Genomic DNA, 14,728 nt, shown 5'->3' with positions numbered 1-14,728 from the left:
CCCCAGGACAGAGGTCTAGTGTAGAATTTGCTCCAACCATTAACCTTTTTTTCCCATAGAAGTGCTTCTTATTTAAATACCTGCTTGCACCACAGAGGCCTAAAATGAGACACAACTTTTTCACCAACCTGAACAATTCTCAAGACCGAGGGAAGTGCTATTTATAGCAGGCACAATGGCTTCAAAGTTACTTCCTGGAGTTGGAACACTGGTGGAGGAGGCCCTCAGGGCCCGCAGTCCCAATGGAGCCAACAAGGTGCACTCCATGGCATCTGGAGGTGGTGTTTCTTTTTTTTTTTTTTGGTATTTATTTATTGTAAAAGAGAGAAAGCACATAAGCAGGGGAAAGGCAGAGAGGGAGGGAGAGAACCCAAAGCTGGCTCTGCACTGTCGGGGCTCAAATGCACTAACCTGAGGTTGTGACCTGAGCCGAAACCAAGAGTCAGATACTTCACCGACTGAGCCACCCAGGTGCCCTGGAGGTGGTGTTTCTACTGCTGATCAGCAGGTGACTGGGCTGGAGAGGGAGGTCGTGACTGCTGCACGGAGGGGACTAAACCCATACAATATGCTAGCCCCAAATGCAGTTTCAGGCACCAAGGAAAACCCTAATTTAGTCGCATCTGTCACCAACAAGTGAATAGTGGGCTGCATCTGAGAAGAGGACAACAGTGCCATCATCTGGTTCTGGCTCACCAAAGGCGAGGCCCGGCGATGCCCTGGCTATGGAACCCATTACAAGCATTAACTTACTCCAAAGGTGCTGTAAAGTTTCTTCTTTCCAATAAAGACTCGCCCTTGCATTGGCTCCTTCTCTCATAAAAAAAAAAAAAAAAAAAAAGAGCAATCAATCAACTCAGCTTCTGGACTGTGAAACGAATCTGAAGCTTCAAAGGCAGCCCCAAAAGGGAGCAGACTATGGCACCCCAAAAATGTGCCTCTTTGGCAGAAGGATTACTTTGAGCTTATTATTTTTAAGAAATAGGAGATATGGCAAAAGCTCTGGAAATCTAGTAAAAGCTACTCTTGTATAAGGGAAATCTCCGTTTGTGAGGGTATCCAGAAAGACAAAGTGACTACGTCATCACAACCTTACTCTTGTTTACTGTGCTTTGCCTGATAGCCACCTATGAGAGGTTCTTCCTCCTCCAACATCTTTCTTAGGTCTTTAGCTGAAGAAGGTACTCAAGGTGAGAGCTTGGCCTGTTTGGGAAGTGGTTCAGTTCTTCTGGAGACCTCTAATGTGTACAGGAGGCATACATACTATTAAACTCCTGGGCTTTTTCCTGTTAATCTGTTTTGCTTGTTTGTTTTACAGGTGGGGGATCTCAGCCAGGAACCTAGAAAGTAAAAGGAAATTTACTTTTCCTCTCCTGCAAGGACATGTAGAAAGTTTGAGTTACATACAAACTATTAAAGTCACAGCATTTTTCTTTTTAGGAGCTGACCCATCAGTCAACGACGAGCTCAAAGAAACACAACGTAATCCAATGCTAATGGCAGAATGGTATATTCTTAGCCTCCTCAGAAAGGCACAGCATACATGGTTCAAACAGCAAAACTGTGGTGGCCATCAGAACTTTGGCAGGGGTTGCATTACGCTGGTTAAACAATTTAGGCTTTTAGCCATTTCGTAAGTTTACAAGACTTGGCCGTGTATATATATACACACATAAAACACACACACATTTTTTACCAGTACAGCACGTATGCTATCTCGAGCCCACTTATGTCAACTTTGGCTGCATGGTGATCAAATTATGGCAAAACTAAGTTAGATATATTAATATAGTCATCAGTTTGGCTTAAAAATATTTAACACAAAAAAAACAAAACCAAACAAATCTTTGATGGCATGTTAAATGCATAGTTCAGCATGGAGACAGAAAAACAATCTAAAATCTCTAAATTACAAGATTTAATAAAAAGCTTCAAACCCCTTAATTTTCTTTTTTGAAAATATCACCCAAACTCATCCTAGAGGTCTCAAGGTATGATCTATAAACTAACAGACGCCTCTGTTACATGATGTGTTAATGCCTATTAAACACACTTAAAAAAACATAAATCACAGTGGCTTTTAAAAATTCTATAAAATATCAAATTCAAAACTTACACAAAATCTTAGAGCCAAAACTCAAGAAAAGAAATATAAAAACAATTTGGGAATCAAGACTTTGAAAAAGGGTGCCACACTCAAATATCTCGTAAGGTCCGACACCTGGCCCCGTGGCCTGCATGACGGGCTCCGTGCTGCCGGGGTGAGTGACGTCACAAGCACTTGCAAATATGTGAGGAGCTTGCAAATCCTGTCTTCTGGAATGGGTGAGAAGTGCACAGCAGCTTTCAAACCAGGTTGAACTCCCTCAGGTTGAGCTGGAGAATCGTGTCTTTCACGGCAGCGAACACAAAGCGGATATTCTCCGTGTCTGTAGCACACGTGAAGTGAGAATAGATGACTTTCTCTTTGTCAGGATTCTGATCTTGGTAAAGCTTCAGGATAAAGTCTCTGGCAGCTTTGACATCCTGCTTTGGTCCTAGTCAAGAGTGTAGTTACAGGAATAAAGAAGAAAGATAGTGACCAACCAACAGGTCCTCCCCCAAATCATTCTCGATACAGTCTTGCTCTTGCGTGGGATCCGTCTTTCAGTTGTCTTAGTTCTAGAGGATAGTTGACCTGGGGACATTAACTTTCATAAAAGAGTCTTTTAAAGTGTTCACTGCCATCTAAAAAATTGTACTTTAAAGCAATTTGTTGAAAAATAGCCAACTTAACTTTTGGATTTGGACCACAGAGGCAGACAGAAGTGAGCTAGGACTAGGGAAAGGAAGGATACAGGAACATGATTAGACCCCCAAGTCTCATTTTAACACGTGAGGGCTCTACCCGATAGGGCCACTGCAGCTATGACCTTTTGGTCATAGGACGCTAAAACCCTAAACATCAGTATCACACTTCCTGATATTCGAGACCTCCTGTACCAGAAATCCTTAGCAACAAGACATAAACTTTCCAGCCAGGGGTAGGTCATATTCATAAAACTGTTGTCTACCGTGTGCCTAGGAAGGGGGCTGCCACACTAACATACACAGAAGAAGTACCGGGCACTCGGACAGAGACCGGAAAGGCAGGGTGGGCACAGTCTCTGCCTCGGGAGCTGCCCACGCGGACAACACTACACAGAGTGACGAAGGCCAGGGGACAACAGAGTGAGCCCCCGCTGCCAGGGGAGCACGCGGGAGGCACACCTATGCAGACGAGGGTGCCGTGAGGGTGAGGAGGACTTCCCGGAGGAGGCGCCTGAGCTGGGTCTTGGAGAAGAGGGTGAAGTTCACAAAAGGTGTTGGCATGCGTGGAGGTGCTGAGGCAAAACACAGTGATGCACCTGGAGCTTCGGTGAGAAAGGGTGTTAGAGGCAATCGGGGGCACGGGGGGCCCTGGGGCCTGACCAATAACTCTGGATGATGCCCGGGAAGTCAACAAGATGGACACTCACCTGTGTATTCTGGGAAGTAGCTAATTAGATGAGAGTACATGATTTTCTCTTCCAAAAGATCCTTCTTATTTAAGAACAAAATCACGGATGAGTTCAGAAACCAGGGGTAGGTAATAATGGTTTTAAATAAGGCTTTGCTCTCTTCCATGCGGTTCTAAGTGAGAAACAACGGGCTTAGGGTTAATAAGAAAAACGGTACTTTGGGAGCAACGTGCTGAAATGTCTGGTCCCACCCATGTGTCCCCTCACCCAGCTACCGGCTCCATATCACTGTCCTTGCTGAAGCTGGTGAGCACCTGGGGCCTCTCAGGATACCAGGTCTCCTGCCTCTATTTCCCCCCCACACCCCCACCGGCTCTCTTAGTCACTCTCTTTGGTATGTGTTCTGTGGCACCGCAAATAAACACACGTAAGAAAGGCTTTTGTGAAACTTGGAAGAAAGTTCCTATCCTATTTGACAAAAGTTTTCTGGGTCATTACTGGGATTACCGAGTGGGGGAAGTGAGTAACTTAGACCCCGGAAGCCCTGTGTCATTGGGGTTGGGCTCCCAGACCACGAGGGGGAAGCTCCTGGAGCCCAGCCACCGCCCAGAGGAACGCTGGACACGGGCAGAGCGAGGAGCGCACGCTGCTGACACACTTCACGTGTTGGCAATACGGAGGAGCTCTACTCGGGGCACAGCGTCCCCATTTGATGGATGAGCAGAGTGGTGTTCACAAGTTTAAATTATGTCCCAAGCCCATGTGGTAGTAGGACCTGATCAAAATTACGTAGAAACACCGTCAACATCTCTTAACATTTGACATTGGCAAGAATACACCAAATGTTCCTACTTCAGGGAGAGTAGACAGGGCACATAGAAATCTCATCTGGTGACAATAATTGTTCTTAGATAGTACTCTATTCTGAAGGTTTTTTTTTTTTTTTAATCTTTATTTTTGGGAGAGCGCAAGCCAGGGAGGGGTGAAGAGAGGGGAACAGAAGATCCCGAAGCAGACTCTTTGCTGACAGGCTGACAGCAGAGAGCCCAACGCGGGGCTCGAACTCACAAACTGTAAGATCATATCCTGAGCCAAAGTCAGACACTCAACAGACGGAGCCAGCCAGGCACTCCAGCTCTAAGAGTAAAGAAACAGCAGCTTCCCTTTAGACAGAGGGAAGTGCTCAGACAAAACCATGAAAGCCTTGCACGCCCACTGCGGAGGAACATGCTGTAAATCTGTTTGCCTACGAGTCCTGTACACTGGGACTCATTCTCTTGCTCGGTACCCTTTTGGGAATTAAGATCTGGCATTTATTACCAGATAGGTAACCCCTCAGTTGTTAGTATTTTTTTTTTAATTTTTAAAAATGTTTTTATTGATTTTTGAGAGAGAGGGAGACACAGAATCCAAAGCAGGCTCCAGACTCTGAGCTATCAGCCCTGAGCCCGACGCCGGGCTCCAACTCACGCTCTGCAAGATAATGACCTGAGCCGACTTAGAAGCCCGACCAACTGAGCAACCCAGGTGCCCCGTCTCTCAGTTGTTTTCAAAGCTTAACAAAAATTTATTATCTTTTCAGTAATGATCTCCTAGGAAAGACAACACAGCCGACTCTTGAATAGCGCAGGAGGCGGGGGCGCTGACCTACCGGAAGAGTCGAGAATGTGCACGCACAGGCACCCGGGTGGCTCAGTCGGTTAGGCGTCCAACTCTTGATCTCAGGTCATGATATCATGGTTTGTGACACTGAGCATCACATTGGGCTCTACACGGACAAGGCAGGGACTGCCTTCGATTCTGTCTCTCCCTCTCTCTGCCGTTCTCAGCTTGGTCCCTCTCTCTCCCTCCCTCAAAATAAATAAGCTTAAAAAAAAAAAAAAGAAAATGTGCATATAACTTACTTCTCCCAAAACTTAACTACTGCTAGCCTACTGTTGACCAGAAGTGTCACCAACAATCAATTAACACGTATTTTATATGTTATGGGTGTCGTATACCATATTCTTACAATAAAGCTAGAGAAAAGCAATGAGAAAATCCTAAGGAAAATACACAGTGTACTGTATTTATCGGGGAAAAAAACCCACGTATAAATGGACCCATGCAGTTCAAACCTGTGTTGTTCAAGGGTCTAGCGTATACGAAGAAACAATTCCTACACAGCCCAGGGAGGGGACGCAACAGATAATTACAACAGGGATAGGAAGGTTTGAGTGGCAGCCACTTAATCTTTCTCCAGATACCTTGTGACTTCCGGCAAAAAAGAAAATGTCTAATTTCTACACATATAGGGCTGAGGCGTTGGTCCCTTGTGCGCCTGAATGATCTTTTGAGTTTTCTGAGAAACATTAAGTAATCCCGAGACAAATTGGAAGCTAATTTTTCACATTGATAACGTGACGCCTTTTTGCTTTTTTAACAAAATGTCTCCCTTGGAAGAGCTGGGGGGCAGCCAGGATTGCCATGTTTCTCTGCACAATGACGCTAGTAAGTGGGTTAATCCTCCACTAAGTAGCTACTGTAACTGTGCTCCTCAGAGAAAGGTCTGCTCTCAAGAAATACAAGATCCCATTTGTCCGGTGATTTCCTAATCCTGGGCAGAGTTCTTCACTGCTTTACAATCACGACCCAGAAGCAAGAGACATTTTTCTACGAGGTCAGGATGTGTCGTGCAAGGGTTGGGAAAAGACCAGGGGAGGACAATGGTGTCCCACAGAGCACAACCCCACCTCGCAACGAAGTGACAGGAATGGCTCTCCCCACTTCCTGGGCAGACACAGTTAATGGAGTTTGACCCAGCTAGGACTATGGCAACTTTGCAGGGGACACGGGTAGGTCCGAACAGCTCCAAGCATCTGGCACCACTCCCCATGCCAGCTCAGTTAGGGACCTAATTAGGGTGCACCATGGAGGTTGGGAAGCCTGTTCTCATTATATTTACTGGAAATGGCATTGCTCTGGGGCACCCGCATGGCTCAGTCGGTTAGGCATCCAACTTCGGCTCGGGTCATGATCTCACAGTTTGTGGGTTCGAGCCCCGTGTCAGGCTCTGCACCGACAGCTCAGAGCTTGGAGCCTGCTTCGGATTCTAGCCTCCCTCTCTCTGCCCCTCCCCTGCTTGCGTGTGCGCGCTCTCCTCTCTCAAAAATAAGCATTGTCTTAAAAAAGAAAGAAGTAACATTGCTCAACTTGGGCTATATGTTAGTACCCATAAAGGGCTTGGAAAAGATACCTCCAAACTCAGACCCAGGAAATACGAATCTCTCCCGTGGGGTCCAAAAGATGGTCTTTTTTAAAACTCCCCAAGGGGTCCCAATATGCAGCCAGGCTGAGAACCAAAGTCTGCAGGGACTCTACCCCCAGCAGCACAGGAGCTTAGATCCCAGGCTCAGCCCACACCCACCTCAACTAAACCAGAATCCTGAGTTGGACCCAGGTGCCAGGTTTTTCGCAATGATCCCCGGGGAAGCGCAGTGTGTATCCCACTTTGAGGACCAGGTTTCTAGGCCAGTGATTCTCCCGCTTCCCCGTGTATTTCATTCAGTTTGGGTTGACTGACGAGGCACGCATTTCCAACAAGTGCCCAGATGATGGCGGTGCTGCTAAGCCAGAGACCACGCTTGGACCAGCCAAGCCGGCTTAGCCTCAAGAACGGAGTCCAGAGCGCTGGCTTCTTGCAAACTGCAGACAGAGTCCCCGTTTTCCACAGCCGTCCCCTTCCCCGCCCAGCGTACCTCGTTGTCACACTCGGCCAGGACCTGGTCGTATTCACTCAGAGCAACCAAAAAGATAATGGAGGTGACGCTCTCAAAGCAATGAATCCATTTCCGTCTCTCAGATCGCTGGCCACCAACGTCTACCATCCTGTTCAACAGAAACAGAGATCATTCAAAGGTTGGCGTGCATGGCTCTCTGGGAAAAAAGGGCAGGAGTCCTTATATTGTGGAAACTCGTTAGGGTCCTCAGTAATTGTTTCCGAGCAAAAAGGGGCCTTACGGTTAGAATGTGTGAGCACCGCTCCATGAGGCAGCGAGGAACCCTAGATGCTTCCTAGAGCAAAGGAGGCACAGGATGCAAGCAGAGTTACTGAAGACAGATGTAGAGGTCACTCGGGGGGAGCCTGCTCGGGGACGCTGGTTTGGAAGCTGCTGCAACAGTCCAGGCAGGAAGCACAAGCATCCACTTAGCTGTGGCTCGAACCACGGCCGAGTGTCAGGACACCAGACACACAAGGGGCAGGAAGGTGGGCGGTCTTCCAGGTCCACTCAGCCGGATTCGGGCCCTCACCCCCGCCTGTTTTTCACCACTCCTCAGATTTCTCCAGAAATCCTCTCTGCCTTAGGTGGATGCCACCCCTTCTGCCCTATAAAGACCTACAAGTTTCCTCCGTCCTATATGGAAACCCAAGGCCTTCCTCTGTGTCTTGGGGAAAGACTTCAGAGTCATAGCCCCAAGATGGCCCCGGAGCGCGAACGCTCCAGGAGTCGGGCAGTTTTCGCAAACGAGTCAAGTGGGTCTCTCCAAAGCACGACAACAGGCAACTCGAGAATGCTAGGGGCCCTGTCTGCAGGGTCGACTGCCATGCAGCTGGATAGAAACGCACCCCATGACCGGACCCTCAACCTTTCAGAGAAACCAGTTACCAAGTGTTTTAAGCAAAATGGACCAAGTTTCAAAAGTTGTTTAAAAACACCATGTGGGCCAAAGAGAATACATCTGTGGACCAGATACCAGTTTTCCAAGTAGCAAGCAGCACTGATTCTGAAATAGTTGTGTTCATAAATTCATGGCATTCAGATACAGATTTTTAAGTTTATTATTATTATTTTTTTTTTTTTGAGAGAGAGATGGGGGCGGTGGGGAACAAGAGCAAAAGTAGGTCGGGGGAGAGAGAGAGGGAGACACGGAATCCGAAGCAGTCTCCAGGCTCTGAGCTACGAGCACACAACCCGATGTGGGGCTCGAACTCACAAACCGTGAGATCATGACCACAGCCAAAGTCGGACACTCAACCGACTGAGTCACCCGGGCACCCCCAGATGCAGATTTTCAAGGGGCTCGATCAGAGCAACAATGCTCCGAAGCCTTGAGATGGAACAGGGTTTACAGACAGCCTGGGTGTGGCAGGGTGGGACCTGTGTCCATCTCCACTGGAAAAGCATAATGTAATTAGCCCTAAGGAGGAACATGGGAACCAAGGGATATAGAATTGCTTTGAAATTTGCAATGCTGGGCATATGTACCATATTACTAATTTGTTGCCATAATTAGGTGCAATGAAGGTCCACTTAAGTCATCCTAAAAGTACTTCTTATATTTATATGTGGGAATTCATACATTTTTACACAGCTGTAAATAGTTTATATGTATTGTGTAATTTTTAATCTTTTTTTAACATTTATTTATTTTTGAGAGAGAGAGAGAGAGAAAGAGCATGAGTAGGGGAGGGTCAGAGAGAGAGGGGGACACAGAATCTGAGCTCCAGGCTCTGAGCCGTCAGCACAGAGTCCAACGCGGGGCTCAAACTCCCAAACCGTGACATCATGACCTGAGCCGAAGTCGGACGCTTAACCGACTGAGTCACCCAGGTGCCCAGTGGTAATTTTTAATACACACTTTTGTGTTGGCTCTTTGTTGTTGTTGTTGTTGTTTTTTTTTAAATAGATGTTAGAGAAGGGAATATAAGGGAAGAGAAATAGTCAAATTTAGGGAAACAACATCAGTGTTTTCAATTTGTGGTTACAGAAGGACACATCTATGTGTGCGTGTGTTTTACACACAGGAATCGCTCCAGACTTAGGTAAGGAGACTTTTATGTTCTACGGGGAACAGGAAGGGGAGTTCCTCTCCATTCTAGGAGCGGAGACCTGTCACAATTCTAAACACCTCGTGACGGGCAGGGTCATACGGCTCTAGGAGCTGTAACCGCTTTTAGGAATAACGGACTTAATTTGGGGACTTCCAAGACCGGACGGATTCTTAAAGGACCACATCAGGGAGACAGTCTTACCGAAAGATGATGTTCTCCAAGTCAAACGGATACTCGATGATGCCGGTTGTGGGCACGCGAACACGAAGCACGTCCTGCTGGGTTGGCACGAAGGACGGCATTGCGATCCGGTCAATGTCGGTCAGGTAACTGTGAGAGCAGACAGCAAGGCGCCAAGACTTGTGTCAGACATCGGGGAAGTCAGCCTAACTCACTGCACCCCCACCTCCCCCCCACCCCCCCGCCAGGCTCAAGGATTCCAGCCAAGATTTCTCGAGACCTGGTGCTGACCAGGCACCCCACCCCAACTGTGACCGTTTGGGAGGGAATGTGGATCAGAAGCTCCCATGAGCCCCTGGGAAACCTGTAAATCATGCCATCTCTTCCTCTAGGCTCCAAGCTCTGTCTCTCTGGCTGGCCAGTGAGGGAGCCGGCGGGTCGGAAGGAGAGGCTGTGGGGATGGGCTCTCTGACCCTCCCCCATCCCACACTCACCCCCCCTCCACAGTGTAGAATGTAGACGCTGTTCTCAAGGGCGTTGCTCGATGATTTAGAGTTTCTATGAGAATATAAAGGTATAAACAGGCCATCTCAAAGTTCCTTCACGAGAAAAAGTTTACTGTTTATTGGGAAACTGAACATCCACAAGAAGCCAAAACCGGTCTCAGATGATTTCTGGCCGTACATTAAATTCCTAAGCCGAAAACAAATCACTCTTTCTGTGGCCAAATGAGAGGACACTTTTTTTTTTAAGCTCTGAGTCCTTTCTAAAAGGCATTTTCGAGAAAAATGACCATAACCAGGCCCTGGCTAACAACGGGAGTGGTGATTCGGAGGCTCCCACAAAGTAAGGTTTGGCCCTGTCTTCTCCCTGCGCAGACAGACCCGGGCTAGGATAGCGGTGCCCAGCAAGCGGCGTGAAGGGGAGCCCGGGGGGGACAGGCCAACCCTATTCACCGTGCAGCCCTCACTCCAAGGAAGCAAACCACACTCCGTCAGACCGTATGTCGCTTGAGGACAGAGAGCACTGGCTGTACCTGCAGCTCTTACCCCGGTGCCTGGCCCACAGCAGGCACACACTGAAGTTCTGTCGAGGGAACGCCTGGCCCGATAAGCGGATGACAACTACGGACCCGGACCAAGGACACTGCACAAGCGCCTTGAATATTGCCAAGTCCAAAGGCGGGGCAACACCGGGTTTCTGAGGGCCACTCTGTTTGCAGCCCTGTCCACCTAGCTGTTCCCTACAATCCTGCCAGTGCGTGAGCTCCGCTGTTCAGGGCTCCACCGGGTCTCCTCCAAATGGATCTACATCAAGAGCCCCGGCCACTCCCCAGGACCTTCACAGAAGCCGATGACACTAGGCTGTCTCAGGGAAGGACCGGAGATGGCTTCACTGACTTGAGGTTGTCTCTCACTCTACAGCTGCCAATGGCAGTCTGTCCTCTTCCTTGGGACACCGCCTTCCTTCCTTCTGGATCTTTTCTGAGCTGACCCAACACCTTCTCTGGGCTTCTTTTATTTCCTTTTCCTAACTGACTGCTCTGTTGCAGCTAAATATTCCTGTGCTTAGGGTGGTTGTGCAAACCTGGGTTAATGGCATTGAACACTCGGCCGGGCACACGCATCAAAGGGCTTCGAGATTTCAGGTTTCCTTTCCTGACCACCGCCTTGTCCAGACGATGCGGGTGAACCACTTCCCCGCACCAGCTCAGAGGGCAAAGGCAACACCGGAAGGGAAGGGGATGCACCCGCGGGGAAGGGCAAAGAATTCTGGGGCCCTCAGACGACGGAAGATGACATGGGGCAAAGGGGAAGGAGCTGAGATGCAGAAGCAGGAATCATCACCTCTTCAAGAAGGAATATGATAGATCTGTTTTGTCCAGTGACCTAGATGACAGAGAGGCATGGCCTCAAGAAATTCTTAAGACGATGAAATGCTGTGATCTCCACGGGATAGTTTGTGTGCAGGACCATCTGTTTCGTTTTTCCTTAGAGATTAATGATTTAAAACTAGAGCTTTATGAATCAAAAATATAGTGTGCAGGCCTTCCCAGGGAGTCAATAAGCAAAGGGCCCCCGGACTGAGCTTCCTGCGTGCACTGGGCCTGCAGAACCCGTCTTGCCCACTAGAGGGAAGCACCAGATCAGCCACGGGCGTGGGCCTATTTCACTGCTGGTCTGCACTCTGATTTTTTTTATTATTATTATTTTTTCTTACTATGAAATTTATTGTCAAATTGGTTTCACTCTGATTTTAGATTTGAGGACAGTTGGATCTGCTGTCTACTGATCAGGAAACCAGAAGGCAGAGGGATATGGAGAAGAGGAAAGTAGAATCCAGAAGCGGTGGTCGTCCGTATTTAAGTCAGAAAATTCCAGCACCCCAAATGAGATGAGTCCCCTCAAAGGGAGCCCGTATTGGATTGAGCTTCTTGTTGAAAAAAACAGACAGCTGGGTGGCTCAGTCAGTTAAGCGACCAACTGTGGCTCAGGTCATGAGCTCAGCGGTTTGTGAGTTCGAGCCCTGCGGCCGGCTCTGCGCTGACAGCTCAAAGCCTGGAACCTGCTTCGGATTCTGTGTCTCCCTCGCTCGCGCTCTGCCCCTCCCCCACTTGCTTGCATGTGCGTTCTCTCGCTCTCTCTCAAGAATAAGTCAACATTAACAACAATTTTTTTTTAAGAAAAAAAAAAAAGAAAAAGAGGCTTAGAACACAGCAACGAAAGGTGAACGTGGACAAGGACAGAGTTTTTCGGGGGTGGTAAGAGACGCACCAAGAAGTCAGAGGGGACGCTGACAAGCGGGAAGGAGGAAGTGTTGCAACCGAGGGCCCACGTTTTATAGGCAGCTAGTTCCTCCCCAGCCAGAAGCTTCCTCGAAGCGTGGCCACGTGTGCCCGATGCGCGTGGGGCTAGGCCGGGCTCTGTACTCACTATCTGGCAGAGTCCGAGAGCTGATACTCCCTCCTCCTGTCGTAACACTCCTGGATTCCCGGGTCCTGCCACAGCTGCTTGATGGCCTCCACCTGGTCCCTGGAGAGCGCACAGACCTTGTCCACTTCCACTTCTCGGATGAGCTGGGCATTTTCCTAAGCGAAGGAGAGAGATGCTTTTGGTGGGCAAAGGCAAAGGAAGCCACCCCGCTGGTGACATGGGGACAAGATTTCCCCCGGTCTGTGGATCCGGGAAGATCTCACTAGATGCCCGGGGCCCTCCAGGGGAGCCGCTCGCAGGCAGGCACTCAGCTACGGTGCAGACGACGTGGCTGCGGAAACCGGGCAGAGCCACGGACAGATCAAGACCCGCGGCTTTCGGTCCCAGCGGGACCCAGGGGCCACTTTCACCAGCGTTCAATACCCAACTGTGAACAGAGAAGCCCAAGCGCGAGGGATCCTCACTGTCATCGGGGCGTCTGCATCTCAGGGCAATTTGAAAAGTACCATTTTTATCGTCCTGGCGTACAAGGGTGGGGTGGTGAAGGAGGTCCACCTCCGTGCAGTAAGGGACTGCCGTGCCTTCAGAGAATAGCCAGTTCGATGTCAGTCTGCTGTCTTTGTCCTCTTTCCCTTCTTTTGGTTTTTTTTTCCTTCAGTAACTTAGACTTAATTTCTTACAGCAGTTTTAGGTTCAGCGCAAAGCAAAGGAAGTGCAGAGAGTTCCCATCCATTCTGCTGTTTATCATCACGCATCACTGATACGACCCTTTCCCGTTGCAGAACCGCTCCCATTGCAACTCCCCATGCCGATGATTGCTGTAATATCGTGATGTTTATCGTTACTGTCATTAAATAACTCTTGCTCCTACCCCACTGCTCCATTATTACCGTACTTGTTAAGATCGCCATGGCTGTAATTACCACTATTAAAGCAGTTAACATGTATTGCCCACTTTGCATGTGCCGAGAGGTACGCACACATTATCTCATTTAATCCATGTAGGGCAAGCACGGGGCCGCACCTCTCACCAAACCTTAGCAATGAAAATGCTAAGGTTGGGTTACATCCTCAACATGACCACGTGTTGGCCGCAGAGGTCCAACATCCCATCCCTTGGCCGCATATTGCAGCGGACAAGAGAATCCTGCCGAAGGAGACGGGAGCCCCGCCTTTCCTCTGCTCTGCCGTCCTGCCACATCTCAGGGCAATGACATCACGCAGGGCCGGCCACCCACCGGCAGCTGTCAGCAAAGCATCCGCTTAGCAGCTGTGATCTCCTGGAGTCTATACGGTACTCCCTGAAAAGTTGCTCCTGTCTTGCATTATTCATCCTCATTAACAGCCCGACAGGAAGCTGGAGAAAAGGGAGATCTTACAGATTCACTCGGCTCAGGGCAAAACCGAGGGCTGGGATGACATCAGCATGGCTCTGCACCCCACCCACCGAGGGTGGATATAAACTCTTTCCCTGGACTGTGGGAGGTCCTGCCTGGTCCTTGGCAGGTAGAAGACCCCGGGTGTAGAATCTCAAACAGGTGTAAGCAGAATAGATCCGTGGGAAGCACCCCGGGCTGGGAATAAGGAGCTCGAGTCCGACTAGTGCAGCTGGGACTTTTAAAGACTCCAAGGGTTACCGATCTCGGCATCCTCGTTTGTGAAAGAAGCCAGCGATTTTTCAAGGAGTCTGATTTATAAGCTAGTAAGTACCAGCCAAATGTGAGCAAAATTAGCCTTATCATTGTGGTGGACGCCTAATAAATATTTGTTTGCAAAAAGAGGGCACGCTGACAGCCTTTAAACCATGACTTCCAATCCGCCCACAAGCACATTGGACATCACCTGCCTTACTCTAAGCCAGAGAGAACGAAGAATGGAGAACATGGACAGAGTCTGTAGGGAGCCAAAGGGTGGTCTTCTCCTTCCTCCCTGCCTCCCGCCACCGTCCTCCTCCCACATACAATCACGTGGTCTCTTCCCACCTGGGGCATGGCTCTACGTAAAGTGTCTGTTTTCTTCCCCTTCGTAACCGGTCAGGTCTTCGTAACCGGTCAGGAAATGCCACAAGGGCAGAGCCAATGTCTTCCCTGTCCTTCTATCCCAGAACCTAGGGCAGTGCCTGGCAAATAACAGGTGTTCTAGTGATGCAGGCATCTAGCCAACATTTGGGGCACATAAAAAAAAATTACTTAACAGAACATCACGAGAAAATAACAGCAAAAGAACTTGAGGACAGTATGACAGAGGCCCGTGTCAGTCACAGCAAGAGCACAGAGGAGCTCGGAGGCAAGAAAGTGTCTCAGAGTAGGAACCGCTCTGGTGAT

General features: G+C 48.9%; 1 protein-coding gene across 2 annotated transcripts in view; it reads right to left on the bottom strand.

The window, feature by feature from the left end:
• Positions 1–1,488: 1,488 nt before the first annotated feature.
• Positions 1,489–14,728, bottom strand: part of GNA14 (G protein subunit alpha 14) — a 205,996-nt gene continuing 192,756 nt past the window's right edge. The window contains exons 3-7 of one of the 2 annotated variants that reach the window (XM_040449303.1): positions 12,405–12,559; positions 9,493–9,621; positions 7,217–7,346; positions 3,498–3,651; positions 1,489–2,537 (exon numbers count right to left, since the gene is read on the bottom strand). In XM_040449303.1, the coding sequence (XP_040305237.1) occupies positions 2,347–2,537; positions 3,498–3,651; positions 7,217–7,346; positions 9,493–9,621; positions 12,405–12,559 (759 nt within the window). In that variant the 3' untranslated portion in view covers positions 1,489–2,346. Of the gene's footprint in view, positions 2,538–3,029; positions 3,393–3,497; positions 3,652–7,216; positions 7,347–9,492; positions 9,622–12,404; positions 12,560–14,728 lie in introns of those variants that run through there. The other variant, XM_040449304.1, reaches the window with a different exon arrangement.

The sequence above is a fragment of the Herpailurus yagouaroundi genome, unplaced genomic scaffold (assembly GCF_014898765.1).
Source record: "Herpailurus yagouaroundi ecotype Mexico unplaced genomic scaffold, PumYag 199, whole genome shotgun sequence".
NCBI classification, from domain to species: domain Eukaryota; kingdom Metazoa; phylum Chordata; class Mammalia; order Carnivora; family Felidae; genus Herpailurus; species Herpailurus yagouaroundi.
This window is presented reverse-complemented; position numbering and strand designations above follow the sequence as displayed.